Source organism: Antrostomus carolinensis, unplaced genomic scaffold (assembly GCF_000700745.2).
Source record: "Antrostomus carolinensis isolate BGI_N321 unplaced genomic scaffold, ASM70074v2 scaffold24335, whole genome shotgun sequence".
Classification (NCBI taxonomy): domain Eukaryota; kingdom Metazoa; phylum Chordata; class Aves; order Caprimulgiformes; family Caprimulgidae; genus Antrostomus; species Antrostomus carolinensis.
In genome coordinates, this window is record NW_010314631.1 from 27662 (window position 1) to 43624 (window position 15963).

Here is a 15963-nt window from a genome sequence, read left to right on the forward strand (position 1 = left end):
TTCAGATCTAATTCTCTGAGGCCTCCTGTCCTCAGTGCCCTAATCTCTGCAGGAGACTGTACTTTGGTCATTTGATTTTTATTTACCCAGTTTCAAGCTAAGGGTATAATAAAGCACATTATGCCAGTTGCGTGTGTGGTAATGCTGAATATTTTGCTTTTTACCGTGGTACTTGATTATAATGCACTTTTTAGACTTGTTTTCTAAAAAAAGGAATATTTATGCTTTTATGTGTTTGATTCACACAGTATAGTTTGCTCAAGTCCTGTTATTAAGTGCATTGGTGGTTAAGTTTAGAAAGCAAAAAACATGCTGAGTAGTGTTTTATCAGCACAAATCTACTATTTTCACTAACCATAACAGTCAGGTTCTCCTGACTTCTAACTGCCCCCATTGTAAAAATTAGCAGTGCAGTTGGGTATTCCTGGAACCCCAAATAGCCATCTGCAAGGGCCTGAAACAGTTTGATGGGACAAATAATTACTCCCCCACCCCCCCCTCAGAATCCACTGTCTAATCCAAACATATCCTTCCTGAAATAATGCAGTGCCTACTCCTGATCTGAGTAACTGGAAAACAACATGATTATAGTGGCGCCATTTGTGCCACCGTAGTTAGGGGTTTAGAGCTTGACCTTAAGCATTGCTCTAGGTTGGGGCCTGTCAGGGAAGATCTTGCTCATACTGCCCAAAAATACTCTTCTGATTTTCAGAAGAAAAGGAGAACATGTGTAGAGTTAATTAAACAAGAAAATGTAGAGGATACCAGAAGTATTTTGTCTGGAGAAAAGCAAACCAAAAAGCCTTTTGTTGCTTCCGTAGTTCCTGTGGCATTCTGCCAGCTCCTCATTAGGAGGATTAGCAGGGTTGGGATGGGAAAACTCAGAATTGACCCAAAATCTTTGACAGACCCTCTCTCCAGCCACAGCCAAGCTCAGGCTCTATTTGGAAGCTGCTAGACAGGGCTCTGCACACCACAGCACCCTGGAGAGCCTTGCTAGGGATGCAAGAAAAAAAAAAGAGGCGAGTCAGAGGCCCACAAAGCTTATGGTCTTCTTTTGAAGAAGGTAAGTGTTAACTAGAAGGTTTTGTGTCCCTCAATGCACATGCAGATGTTGAAAGTGCCCCTGGAGTGGGTCTCCAATGAGCATCACCACACAGAAGGGCAGCATGAACCCTTACAGGGCTGTGGATTTTTCACTTGTGGGGGTGGGGGGCCGCCTTACTACCACAGGTTACGGACAAGAGAGGCTTGCATGGCTTCTTCAAGGCCGGCAGAGTCTTGTCTGCCTGCTGGGGGATGCAGCAAGCCAGCCCCTGTGCCAGCTGTGCTGGCCATGCCCCATCCCCAGACAATGGAGCCATCCATCACCGATGCCTTGAGGAGAGAGTCTGCAGTGGCGTTGTGCAAGGCTTGCTGGCTGCATCGGCCTCTCTGTCACCAGCACCCTGGTTTGTGCCAGAAGAAGCCGGAATGAATCTGGCCTGGTTTGTATTTATACAGGAGGTGTGTGCCGGCTCCACCTGCGGGATGAATAGTGGTTGTTGACAAAGCTCCCAGGCTGCAGCAAGGTGTTGGAGAAAGGGATATCCACTGCTGGCCACAGTTACTATGCAGTAAGCCTAAGAATCTGGCTTAAACCAGCCAAAGATGGGAAATTCAGAGCTAATCCACTAACGTTCAGCAGCATGAGCTCATTTATGCTACCCCATAAAATCAGCCAGTTCTCAGGCACTTGCACAGCAATGAAAGTTGTGCCTGTGCTTTTGTGGGAAGAGTTGAGTTAGCATTCGAGGGAGAGCAGTTACCCCAGGAAACACCGGGACACTGCTCTGCATTGTCAAGAGTTTTGTGATTTATTTTTTTAACATTATACAGACAAAATAGTGGCTATTGTGTAGGCACGTGCTGTCTATTAACAGAGATCAGGAAAGGGAAATAAACCACGCATTACTGAAGAATAAGATCATGATTGTGGTCAAGTGATGGCAGAATTTTTTTTTCTCTTTGTCAAGCTGATTTGTAAACATTCTTCAAACAACTGTGCAGACAGTAATGCCACGGCTTCTTGAAAGGAAAGCAAAGACAAGGAGAGATTCTTCTGCACAGATGTTTTATGGTAACCTTAGACCTGTCCAAAAGTTATCTGGTGATCTCCAGTTGTCACTGCGAGCCACGCTGCACATGTAGCCTCTTAGCAGCACAGTGTAATCAGGCTGTAATTTATATTTTATCTCCACTGATGATAGCTCTTAAAAATGTTTTGTGATGTATTTGCTCTTTGATGCATGCTAAGCTCCTGTTAGCATTAATGGGAGCAGCGTGTGCCGGTTGGGGGCGGGGGGAGACACCTTCACCCTGCCTTCAGGTCAAGATTAATTGTGTTTTGCTAATGCCTATGCTTATCACTTTGCGTGGGGTGGCAACAGCAAGGCACAACTGAAAGTTTTGTGGTTTTTTAAATTTTTTTCTTCCTGTTGTCGTTTTTGTCTCCATATTTTTGTCTGTTTGGTCCTGGAGAATAATTGCAAGATGGGGCCGCTATTTCAGAGACTGGGTGTTTGTTCAGTGTCTTGCCATGTTTTCAGATCACTGCCTATTTCCTGCCCTTAAGCAAGGCGACCGCTGTAAAGCAAAGGGAATCATGTGGCAAGTGTGCTCCAAAGATGTTGAAATGAATCGCTTCAACCAGCTCACATTCCAGCCTGGAAACCAAACTTGCCTTTGACTTCAAGTTCCCTGTGGAACTCGTTTCTGTTTCCACAGTTCCCTCGGACTCTCCTTTTGCATGGCTCAGAGAGTGACTCGTACCTCAGAGCTGAGAGATTTAGGCCTGAGGGTCTGCCTGAACCAATGTTCTGGCTCCAGTGGTGGTCAGTAGCAGCTGAAGGGTGATCATAGGAAAGGCCTGAATATTTGGGGGATTTTTTGACTGGGTGACTGCTTTGTCTTTGCAGTTGAATAGGACCCTGGGGTTACAAGTTGTAGCCACCAGCTCTGGTGGGCTGATTTGGTCTGGCTTGCATGCGACAGGGTACATCATATCACAGACATGTATTATAATTATCTCTAATAATGTTATTTTGTGAAGCAATTACTACACTGCATTGGAAAATGCACAGGATGTGTGGCTAGCATTTGAGCTACAAAATTAAGAGAAGCTCAGACTGAAGTTAGATGAAAGTGAACATATTTATCCATGTCAGACTTCCTACCATTTTGCACGCTCATATTGATTTCTTTTGACATGGTCTTCTTTTATTGAGTACCATATATTTTTTTAAATCCCTTACTGATAACAGTGCCTGCTAAGGGCAATTGTAAAAGGGAACTGAAGTATATTAAACCTGCCTGGAGTCAAAATCTAATCTAACACCTGTAGTCTGCAATTTGTCGTCACTTCATAGATACTTTTTCTTTTTTAATAACAGTTTTGGATTTTCCTGAGTTTTGACCTTAGGATACTGTATAATCCAAGAAAAGCAGAGAAACTAAACCACAGTCTTTAACACAGCTTTATGGTGTCAAGGTGTGAAATCACCACTGCAAGAATGAGCCCAAAGAAAATACTTCATTTGGAGCTGTGAGTAGTGCTGCAGTGTTTACCTAAATGATTATATTTTTGCAAGGGAAAAAAAAAAAGAGTAGTCTAACAAGCACATTTTTAAGAGGAAAGAAATGAACACAGGTGCAAATTGTAACTTCTGCTACAATTTCTTGTACAGACATTCCTAGGAAACCTGTAAAGTGTCTTGGCAGAGTGATTGCATCTAGTTAAGGCTCTTACCCCTGTGAGCCTCGGACCGGGAGGCTGTCAGGGGGCAAGCTCGTTCATGGCGGCAGCTTGCTCTGTTCTTGCACGTTTCCGTATGCAGCGGTAAGCTGGGAGACACTGGGAGTCACGAGTGTAAGCTTGGTTGTTTGAATAGATCATCTCCTGCAGATTTTTCCTGTAAGATCCGCTAAGAGGGACAGACAATACCGCCTTCTAGGTATAAGATTTCTTTGCAAGGTGATGGAGGGCACTGCCTGGGAGAGCTCAGCTTTGGTGGTGAAGTGTTGCAAATTCCAGCTACAGGTCTCAGTAAAATGCAGCTGAAAACCTTGTTTAGGCTTATCCTCTGCCCTCTCGTTAACTTCAGCTAGTCATTGAGGAGGAGCTTTTCCAACAGGCTTGCTTACATGAGGGACATAGTGGATCTGGTTTTGCATTGAGTCAAAGTGGTGGTGAATCCTGCTGACTAGCCTTGAGTGCTTGTAAGGGATGTCATAGATGACCAGCGTTAGATGGACCAAACACAGGTACTGAACCCATGTTTTGTAAAGTGTGGGCATTCTCTGGCTTTTATTTCGGGCTCCTTAAGCAGGCTAAACACTTACTGTCTTTGGCATAAAAGTCTTTGGTGTGATACAGTGTCATGGCTGGCTATGAGAGCAATGTAAGTGTGAAGCAAAGATAAAAAGTGAGACTCCTTCCCACCACGGAAAAGAGGCCAATCCATAAAACTTTACTTCTTATGAGTTTGGGTTAGGGGAGTCGGTACTGGCCAGCACACGCCACTTGAGGTACCTACCTGGGGGTGCTCCCTCTGCCTGTGCACAGAGGAAGGTGGTGTCTATTCAACAAGGTAGTGGCTGTTGCACATGCACAATCTTGTCTTCCAAGAATGTAACATTTTTGGTGCATCTCATAGTAAGGGGCACCTCATCATCTCAGCAAAACCCATCTGAAAGGAGCTCACATGACTAATCCTGTCTGCAAAGGGAAGAGCAGAATCACGCTACAAAACAAAAGAGCTTGTTTTCATGTAGAAATGCAGTTCCTGTTTCTAATCTGCTGCAAGGGCTGTTCAGTCAATGAGAGGTGGCATTTCACGGAGCCAGTGCTGTCAGCCGGTGCCTCGCTGCAGTTGGTGCCCGAGTGCGTGTGTGTACCGTGCTCAAGCATCCTGCTTGGCTCCCCTTAGCGACTCACCATTTTCACGTGTCTAGTTCTAGCTAGAAAGTGGGTGGAAATGGAAACAAACATCAGTGGGATAGTGAATCCAGCCAAAATTAAATACAGTGCAGACACAGACTGCAATTACATGACGTTCATCATTCAGTTTGGGTTCGCTCACCTCTCTTTTCTGTGGGAACACAGCTGTCCCAGTCTGCCGAAGTCAGGTTTCTCCTGCGGAGCGTCACGAGACGTGGGGAGCGGATACGTGTAAAACAGTGCGGTGATCCCTTCCCCCCAATAATTCTTGGCTTTGGATTTTAGAAAGACCACAAACCCTTAGCTTATTACAAGTAATCCTGATCACTCCCGTAATGATACACTACATTATATACTCTCCTAAACTTAATCATTCAATATCTCACTTCCTTCCCTGTAGGCATATGCTATTATATTTTACACATGGATTCCAGCTGGTTTTCATTGTGGCCTTCAAATCATGTTTCAGTACAGTGCGACTTAAGACCAGTCACTTTATCTTTTAAAGTCAAGTTCCATCATACTTGTTTTCTTGCAAGCTTTCTACCAGGGCTGGTTAATTTGTTTGAAAAAATGAGTTTGTCTGTGAGGTTAAAGTCTACCTGAATGAACCTTCATAAAGCAACATCTCCTAAAGCCACTCTGTTCTGAAATGCTGAGAAGGCAGCCTGTAGAGTTTAAAAATGAAATCTCTTGAAGAGATGGAAAAAATAAGTCCTGTGGGCACGGAAGGAAATTTATATCTTCACATTTGGTTTGAAAGTAGATGGGGAGTTGGTGAGGAGGGAAGGAGGGGAAGTCAGCTCCAGATGTTGGTGGCTCTGGAGGAGGAGGAGGAGGCTGCCCCACCTGTGACCAGGGAGCAGTGGGGAAGGGCGCAGAGGAAGGAGAGGGAAGTGAGAAAGGGGGGCACAGTGCACCTATGGCAGGATGTGCACCCCAGCATCAGCTTTCTTGGGAAAAGGAAAGCTGAGCCTGGCCGCTGGTTTATCCCTTCTCTCTGAAGCCCACCGTACGTGTGGTGTTTCATGGGAGGTCAGACCATCGTTTGGGGGCTTACCTGCACTGGAAAATGCACTGTACTTTAGTCACTGGAGATCAGTGAGGTTTCCTTCTTTGCAGTACAGAAGCAGAGCAGCACTGGCCCAAAATCCAAAGTGTTACTGGAAGCATGTGAAGCCTGTGGAAATTTTACCTGCAGATTTAAGAGCATAATAATGCATAATAATAATGTGAAAATCTACAACTGCCAGAAATGGACAGTTTGCACTGTGAGGCTGTGGTGTGCAGAGCTGGATATAAAGTAAGCAAATTGCCCAAATTGACCAGCGTGTTTTGCAAAATGTAGTTCAAAGCAAATATTTAACAAAAAGGTAATTTAGGATTCATATTGTATCATCTGCCTCAACAGCTGATCTGTTTTCCATAGAAAGCTGTGCTCTCTTGTATTACATAGCCCATATTATCATAAGGAAATACAGAGCTGATCACGACCTACCGCTGAAGGAAATTCTGTGCACTAATCCATCTCTCTGTGTATCAGTATTGTTGTGTCACTGAAATCCTTCGTTAAGGCTGCTAGAAACCCAGAGCAAGCCCCCAGAAGCTGGTGAAATCCTGAGATTTATGTTATAAGAGTAGCTTTAGGTTTTTGTATTACTTAGGAGAACAGTAAGTGAAATAAAATACAACCTTCTTCTAATATTTTACACTGATAACCCCTGAGTTATGTGTTTTCTCTTCTGGAGAGGGTGGAGAGGTCACTCCAGAAAAGGAAGGGTTAAGTACAATTATTCTTTCCCTCCTGCTCTCAGCCTTCTCTTTGGTTGATTGCTTTATAGATGCTGTAGGCATCTCTTCATCTCCTTCAAATTAAACATTTTACTGCTGCTGATCCTGTATTGTTGGATTTTTTTCATCATTATATTTGATTGGAAGTCTTGTAACGTTTTTCAGGCTGGATCATTTCTCATGCTATTTGTCAACTGAAAAGGGAAAAAAAGCCCAATTCCAACTCCAGCAAGAATGAACTGAGTAATTCACACCCTTTCTGGATGTGTTTCTATCTCTGTTAGCTGCTACTTGAATTCAGCTTCTGATTAGCAATGCTGCTTGAGGCTTTTCATATGACGCTGTCTGTAAATTCCCTAGCAATTTATTTGTGGTGTTAAATCCTTTTCTTTTTGGCTGCTCTGGGCCTTATGGCGTCAGGGGACAGTACCAGAGGGTGCAACAGTGGAGATAATGTCGGTAGGGGCTGTGTAACAAATTTATGGGGCTGGGTCCTCAACTAGCGTCAGCGATCCCAGCTCTGCTGCTTTCAATGCTCCCTGCTGATGCAGGTACGGATACAACCCTCATCTGTCACCCCTCTATTTGGAAACGTTGGTCCTCTTTGAAAACAATCCATGGACAAAAAATAAATCCTCAAGGAGCTGCTGAGTGATTTCGTTCATTGGAACATTACGCTCTTTTATTACAAGACATGTAATAAAAGATAAACCAGAATATCTGTCATTTCCATTTGAGTTACTCCTTTCCCCCAGCTCCTTGGTTAGCTCCATTTCTATGACACCCTCAGTATTTACGTGCTTGGGAGGAAAATTAATCTATTGGCACTGAAACATGTTTGCAGCACTTCTGCCCACCAGTGGCTCTTGCCAAGAGTGTGGCAAGCCCTGCCTGTCACCACCAGTGACACCTGCTCTTAGCTGACAGTGTGGAGCTGCCGTGAAGCTGCCTCCTTACTCAGGTGCCTTCCCGTCAGTGTCACGAGCATTGTTCTGCGGCAGTGGCAGCAGAGACTTGTGCTGCAGTTGCCAGGACACGCAGTCGTGTGTCTGCACGTGCACCCGCTGCTCATCGAGGTGCTGGGGACGTGGTGCTGGTCCTGCCTCTGTGGCTGGTGCTGAGCAGCAGCTGGAGGTGCAGCCCCTCTCGGCCGGCCCGGTGCTGTCTGGTGCAGCAGCAGAAGGACAAGCCCTTGGCCAGGCAGCATCTCCTCCAGCTCAGCTCCCTGGCCATGCGTGTGCGCTGGGCAGCGGCTAGGGACTTCCATGTGCTTTACAAAAACTGTGACTGGAGATCTCTAATGTCATAAATTACTATGACAGCAGCGTTTGATGAAGGAAATGGATAAGGGACTCTTGGGCACAGAGCCTTTTTATTTATTTGCATGTATGGACAGGCTGATATTCCACAGTGGACTTCTCTCTTGTAGTAGTAACTTGAATACTGGGGCATTTTACTGGGGGCTTGGTACATGTGTAAAATTTAGTGCCAAATTTAGTTCTCAGCACATTTTCTTTTTCTTTTTTTTCCTTTATTTATTCTTTTTTTTTTTATCCTTTACAGAGCTTTAATGTAGGGTTGATTTTCCGAATGTTTCAGTTTGCAGCAAAGATGTTTTCTTCTTTGGATGAAGAGCCAGAATTCCCTCTTATTTGTGGAAGGAAATGTTTAGCCATATTGATTTTGTTCGCTCTGTAGTGTTGAGTTTTAATAATTATTTCTCTGCATCTGAAGAAACCTCTGGGCAAATGCAGCCCTCAATCCTGCAGGGAATTTTTGCTGGTACTCTCTCGTATAGATTGGGTTTTAAAGAAAGCATATGGCACGCCTCTGTATTTCTAACTATTTGGAGCAGGTATTTTTTCCCCTGGAATAAGGGCTGCACAAGGCCTTTTCTTAGTCATTTGAAGTGGCTGTTAGGAAGATTAAGAGCTACATATGCTTGCTTTAAACTTGTCGAAAGGAGATACTGCTGTTACAAGACTGAAAACTGTGTTTGCCCAGAGGGTTTCTCAGAATGGAGGGATATAATTATTTGAACTCAGAACTCCTCAACTAGAGGAATTAATACAGATGTAATACAGATAAATCTGTTCAAGAGATACATTAAAACCAGCTCTGTGAACCAACTGAACTGACTACGATGTTGCTCTTCATAGAAGGCAAATCTTAACAAATGTCTGGACTTTTTGGTCATAAGGCACCTGTGATGGATTTTAATGCCTTTATTTTGGCTATTTGATATTTCTTTTTATTACCTACATTGTGCATTTCTTACTTATTTTATGGTTTTATATTTATTTTATATTGTTTGCCTTTTATATTGCTTTCTTCTTTCAGTCTGTAGTTTCTGGTGCAGCTGTCTTACAGGTAAGAAAGATACTGGAAAATAAATATTAATTAGTACTTTTCTTCACCAAAACAAAGTAAACCCTGTATAAAGACCTGTAGAAGTGCCCTTACCTCAAGCACCGAGGGGGTCAGCATGTACATGAAGTCCATATCTGTTTGATCTTGTAGGTGCTGCACAGACAGCAGTCCCAGCCTGCAAAGGAGAATTCTCCACCTAGAGAAGAGGCTCCTCCTCCACCCGCTGAGGACAGTTGTGCCAAAAAGCCAAGATCCCGTACCAAGATCTCCTTGGAAGCTCTAGGTATCCTTCAAAGCTTTATCCACGACGTGGGTCTCTACCCTGATCAGGAAGCCATCCACACCCTCTCTGCTCAGCTGGATCTCCCCAAACACACCATCATCAAATTCTTCCAGAACCAACGTTACCATGTAAAGCACCATGGGAAGCTAAAAGAGCATTTGGGAACGGTGGTTGACGTGGCAGAGTACAAGGATGAGGAGCTGCTGACAGAGTCAGAGGAGAACGACAGCGAGGAGGGCTCTGAGGAAATGTACAAAGTGGAGCCTGAGGAGGAGAACCCCGACAAGAGCAAGGCGGCCTCAGCGGACATCGACCAGAGATAATGTGAGATAGGAGTGCAGAAAGCAATACATTGATCCAAGGATTTTCTGGTTTTATTTTAAATTTTTTTCTCTTTTTACATTTTGTTTGTTTGTTTCTGTTGCGCATGATCCATGTGCAAACCGAACGAATTCAGCATTGCCCAATCAGACATCGCCTTGACACAGACACTTGCGTGTTACACCTCCTACATTTGACTGAAGTAATCATTGTAATCACATAGGATTATGCCTTCATTAACCTTGCACTTATGAGAGGGACATCTAGCAAGTAAATGGGAAGAAAAAGTCCTATGAAATCAATGAAGGAAAATTCACAACTTTGTGTGTATATATATATATATATTTACATAAAATATATATATATTAAAATTGCATGGGACGGAACTTTACAACCTGAAAGTATAGACTGTGAAATGCGTTCTTTAAAGATGAGACTTGTTTATGTATTAAAACCACTTCACAATGAGTTGCTTTGGCTTTTTGATAAACTGCCGCCTGCTCTCAGGGTGTGGTGACTATTTTTGAATTCCTATTTATTTTCTATGTTATCCCTGATTTTTTTTTTTTTTTAATTATAATTATATGGCTTCCTATCTGGCAACTTGATGGGTAATTTTTGAGGTATGTATTTAAAGACGTAAATCAACACTGCCAAAAATAGAAAAGAGGGGAAAAAAGAGAAAATGGAAAAACAAATCAGGGCACCTTAAAAAGAAAACTAGTAAATTAAAGTACTTTAAACACAATGCACACTTAAAAGGATACAGCATGTTCCACTCTCCAGACAGTCCTTTCCGTAGTGAACAGATGAATTTTCATGGGCTTCAGAATGACTCAAACTGAAATTCAGTGCATAGAAGACTTGTCCGTTTATGAGGTCTTTATAGAAAGAGAAGAAAGATAATGTGTTGAGATTTGATGTATGGAATTCATACTATGAACCACATTTTACTGTGGATTTTATTTACCTGTTCTCTGTTTCAGATCTTAAAATTTATAAGCTTCCTTCTTGTTGTTGCTTTTTGTTTATACTGAGGTGAAACACACACACACACACAAGTGTAAAGTTACATTGAGACACAAAATGCCAGTCCCAACAATCCTGTCCAGGTGAATTGCTGACAGACCGAGGGTTTGCGTTGCTGAGTTCCCGTTCGCCCTTCTCGCCAGCCCACCCCGTGTTTCTGTTTTAGCTGGGCTTCCTCCGTGTCACGCGTGTTGTGCCGGTGAAATGAAGTGTTTTCAGCCGCGGGTCCCCCAGGCTGCAGCCCGCCTCCAGCGCACAGCGTCCGCGGTGCGGGCGCTTCCCAGCCTCCCTGCCGTGGGGGGCTGCAGGCGTGAGGCCCTTCACACCCAGCCACCTCCTTGTCGAAGGGTTTCGCAGCGACCGAGCTAGCAGCTACGTTACATAAAGCAGAGCTAATACTGACTGACTCTTCAATGGCCTGAGCACTAAAGCTGCAATCTACTATAGCGTCCACCCATTCTGAGGCATCATGTCGAAAGAGACACCAAGTAGCATTTACTTTTCACTTCTGTGCAATGATTTTTGAGACAAGACCTCACCTTTGCTACTCTTGCAGCTGGATTGATTTCAGACGCCTGTTCAAACCGCAATCATAACTCTACCAACAAGGCTTCTGGCTTTTTTCTTCCTTTTTTCACATGGGCTTTTCATGTAACCTTGAGAAAGACCTCATGCAATATCACTTTGCAAGTTACTTTCTGTTTACTACACCAGGCAATGTAATATAACTGTTAATACTATTTATATATTTGAAAGGTATAAAAGGTAGGAGTTAAAAACGAAAAAAAAAAGCCTCTATGTGTAGATATTTACTCAGAATTGACAATATACAGGGAGAAGACGTTGCAATACAAGCTAATTCTAGCTGCTCAGTAACCTCTGGAGTTTTTAAGGGATTTTTTCAAAACTAATGTTTGAAACATAAGAGTATCTGCAAAAATTTCATATACCTTTGCGAAATGATGGTGGGTTGCTTACTTAATGCCCTTTTTGCTCTTCATCTTTTATTTCTGTAGTATACTGCAGCTTTAATCAGAGTTTCAATGGTTGCTGCTTTATGTTTCTGTCAGAGCTACTCTTTCAAAACTGTCTTCTTATCCTGTAGCTGAAATCACTCCATACACGTGAAAGGAAACTGAATTTTGCCAAGTGCGTAAGGTTGTTCCTCTGATGATGGCATCAACATTTGGTATCTTTTACACTTCAACCAAAAATTTTATTAGGTATTTTTTCAATGCTGAGTCTTGCCTTTTTATTTTTAATTTCACTGCCAATTTTGCAGTGGTTCTAAGTGAATCTGTGGGCATTTTAGCCTGTGGTCTTGCCAGAACTTTGCGAATTACAATGCATATATGTCTATTTATTCAATATCCATCATATAATATCTATTTGGAGAAAGAAACTTTTCTTGTAGTGCCTCTTAACAAAGCACAATTTTCCGCCTTTTTTGTGAAATAAAAAATAAAAAAAACGAATTGTGTTTTATTGCGGTATCAACAATGTGAATAAGGATTAACATATTGTAAATGTTCTTTTTTCCATGTAAATCAACTTTATCTTTGTTATCACTAAGTGATAATTAATTTTTAACTTATGTGCATTGTTAGGCTGTTAGAATTTTTTGGTTGTTGAAATAAAACGCATTCAATAAATATGACTTAATTTGTCAAGTAATTTACTGGGCCTTTTTTATTTTCTGCTGAGTTCAAGTGAAGCGAGGTCTGCAAAATGGGGGTGACATATTTGCATATTGAAAAAAGAGTTGATCAGTGTTAGCGAGGTTTGAAAACCTGCGTCAGGCCCCTGGGGTCGGCACAGCTGACAAATCTGTATCACTTGGGACTGATCTGCTGTGTTACTGGCTTTTTACGTACACGTATGTGCACACGCAGAGAGTCTCCGGCCGTATTAGGAGGCGGGTGTGGATGCCATCAGCCCATCTGAGAACACACTCAAAACACACACACATAAAGATCCACTTCCAGTCTGCTGTCTTCTTTGGCTGGTAGATATTTTCTGTTTATAATTAAAAAGCCACAAATGACTGCGTGTCAGGAAACTTTTGGAGCACACATGTCCATGGTTAATGGACATAATAAAAGGCTTTATTATATTTATAGCAGGGCATCCTACTGAGTGTCTAGAGGAATGCCTGAAGGATTGATCTATGAAATGTGTGAAATGATTTTGGGGAGAATACAGATAAATGGAAAAAATTGCTCAAAATTCTTAAGCTAACAAAGTGGTGAGTGCCTGGATTCAGTCCTAGCAGACAGATCATATACTGCATGTCAGACTTGAGTTGTCTAGGAATTGAGGTAGAGCAATTTTTAATAGCTTTTTTTTTTTTTTTGTAGTTCTTCTTTTCATGGCTTATTCATATCCTATATAAAATATCTATGCACTCCCTTGAGAAAAAAAAATAAGGACAGGGGGGAGGGGGGTGAATTACCACATTTTTGTATACCCAGCCACCTGCTTGTCACTTGAATTTAATCTGGGACCAAATGAAAACAATCATCTTTGTGTCTGCTCAGGGAATGTATAGGCACCTGGAAGCTGTGTGCACCGGCATTTGGTTGAGTGCTGCTTGCTGGGGTGCACAACTGCTCTCGGTGCGCTCACCTCTGAGGGGGTCCGTGGCTGCCCGTGCCCCTTCCACGGGAACAGTAAACTGGCGCAGGACAATGTAACAAACCCTCTCTGTGCCAGAGATGCAGCCTGTTTGTATCAGGAGAGGGCTGTAACTCGGGGCAGCTGGAGCCTGGTGCTGGTGAGCTGCTTCTGCTCTGAACTGCGGGCGCAGTCCCGATGCACAGGGCAGGCAGGCCAGGCTGGGGCTCTGCTGGTCGTCCTGGGTGTGGGAGGTGGCAGAGGGCACGAACTGGCCTTCGAAACTGCACCCGCGCCCCGGGCAGATGCTGTGAAGATGCCGATGGTGTTGGATTGGGTGTTCTTTTCTGCCTGCCAGTGGGAGAAGAAACAAAAAGAGAAGCAGCTCTCACTTCACTGATAGGCAATTTTATAAATGCACTTTATGTGAATGTGGCTAAATAATATTTGGAGGAAGACACACTCACACACACACATATTTTAATTGGGGGGAAAAATCCTGTAAACATATGGATTCTTCTTCCAAACTGTAAAAAAAATCATTTAATAGCTGCTATAGCAGAAATATTTCTATTAATGCTTCTACTTCTCTATACTTTACATGCTGCTGCTCCTATATGTTGTTCATGTTTTAGTCATCCAGACATATGTATTTCCAATTTCAAACCTGTGTGAGTAAAAAAATAAACATTTTAAGATTATTTTAAAATGGTTTTAAGATTATGAACATACTGTCTGTTGCCTGAAGTTCACTGTTGCTTAGATAAAAGTATCCGCTCAATCTCCTCCCACTTACTTAGTAACCAAGTGTTTGCTCTAGATGAAATGGATCAGAATCCTCCATTGATGAAATTTTATTTCTATCCTGAACCTGCCAAACATGCAGAGATAAAAGCTCGATACATTTGACAGTGAGCAAAAGGCATTTTAAAATCATAAACGAGTCATTACAAAAAATCTCCACTTACAATATAAAGTGCAGTGATTAATTAAAGATGCAGTTTTAACTTATTTATAGCCATTAAAAAAACATACTGGTTTTAACACAAAATAACACCAGCCAAGTCATCCAGGGGAGAGATGCTGGCAGCCTGAGACTTGGGGAGCTGGCAATGTGACAAAGACAACAGGGAACAGCAACTGCAGGCCACCCTTGAAACCTTTGGAAAAGTTCACGGAAGGAAGGATGGAAAGAGGTGGCTCTGGTGCTCCTGCCCAGATCCCCTTTTTTGCTCACTTACAGACAGTTCAGGAGTGTGAAAGGCCCATCTCACGGCGATGGCAGAAAACCTGTGTGCACACTCCTCAGCTGTGGTGCAGAGGGCAGGGAGCTTGCCAACCAGAGAGCGCGCTGCCGGTGAGTCAGCCCCACCTCAGTCTAAAAGATGATGTGGGTGAGGGACAGACAGCAGCAGTTCAAGCACAGATTTCTGCAGGCTTTCCCTCTCCTTCCAAAATTTTTGGTTGCTGGTCTTGCCTGACTGGCGGGTGTGGTTCACTGGAGCCGGGGGAATAAGGGTGGTGGGAGGCAAGGTGAGGCTCACGTGCCAGGCTGGTGAGCTGTGGCTGCACTTCCCCAGCTGGTTTGGCGGTGGGAAAGGCTGCCCTGCTGCCGAGCCGCTCTCCGCGGCCGGGGGTCCCGCGCACGCGCCAGGCACGCAGCACTCCGGCCCTGCGACTGCCAGCTCTGCCAGGCAGCACGTGCTCAAAGCAAGAGTCACCCCCTCTGTCCTGCGCTAGTGTTTCAGGAGCTACAGACAGTTCCTTCTAAGAGGAGTGGTGTGATTTACCCTTCAGAAAGGGTCTGGTCTTGATTTGAAGACCTCAGGAGCTGGAAAATCTACTGTTGCCCTCAGTAGTTTGTTTCAATGGTGGTTTCTCTCCCTGCTAAATCTGTACCATATTCTAAGGGGAATTTGTCTGGCTTTCCCTTCCTGGTTTTGCTTTTTGTTAGGCTTTTCTTTTCTGGGTGAAAGTCCCAGGTACTGAAGGACATTTTTTGCCCTCTGAAGTAGCTGTTCTGATCAGATGAATTTTCCCGAACTGAGACCTTAGTGTTCAATGGAGGCTGATTGTGGCTGTTTCAAGGAAAAATCTGTTCTACCTCATGGCAGATTTCCCCCTTGTACTCATTTTGAGAATATATCAAGATAATTACAGGAAGAGAAGCTTTTTAAGAAAAAGGCTATTTGCTGCTTGTGAACCTCGAATGTTGACAGATACTACCTGTCACTGTTTAAGTTATGTAGTTTTATTCTTCATATATGCTATGTAATTGTAGCTTTTCATCTCATATTATTAACCCTGAGAAATGACATACCTTGGCATGGGGTGAAGATCTCCAGTGAAATGTTCTCAGAAAAGAGTCTTTATTTTTATAACCAATCTTAACAAACAGCGTCATTTGCAAAAGCAGAAATGCAGGTAGTGTTCACTAGCAAATTCTTACTGGATGATGGACAGGAGAGGCACAGCGTGGGTTAAGCGTTCCTCCCAAGACCAAGAGAGTTGCAGGGCTGCTGTAAACTGCTGTATTATGAGACCAGCATGAGCAGCAAGGTACCTTCAGCCTGAGGGA

The 15963-nt window shown here is 43.3% G+C and overlaps 1 protein-coding gene across 1 annotated transcript in view; it reads left to right on the forward strand.

The window, feature by feature from the left end:
* Positions 1-10403, forward strand: part of LOC104524747 (DNA-binding protein SATB2) — a gene marked incomplete at its 5' end in the record, with an annotated part of 34437 nt that extends 24034 nt beyond the window's left edge. The window contains one exon of the mRNA XM_010167716.1: positions 9290-10403. Coding sequence (XP_010166018.1) covers positions 9290-9745 — 456 coding nt within the window. The remainder of the gene's footprint in view (positions 1-9289) is intronic.
* Positions 10404-15963: the final 5560 nt, after the last annotated feature.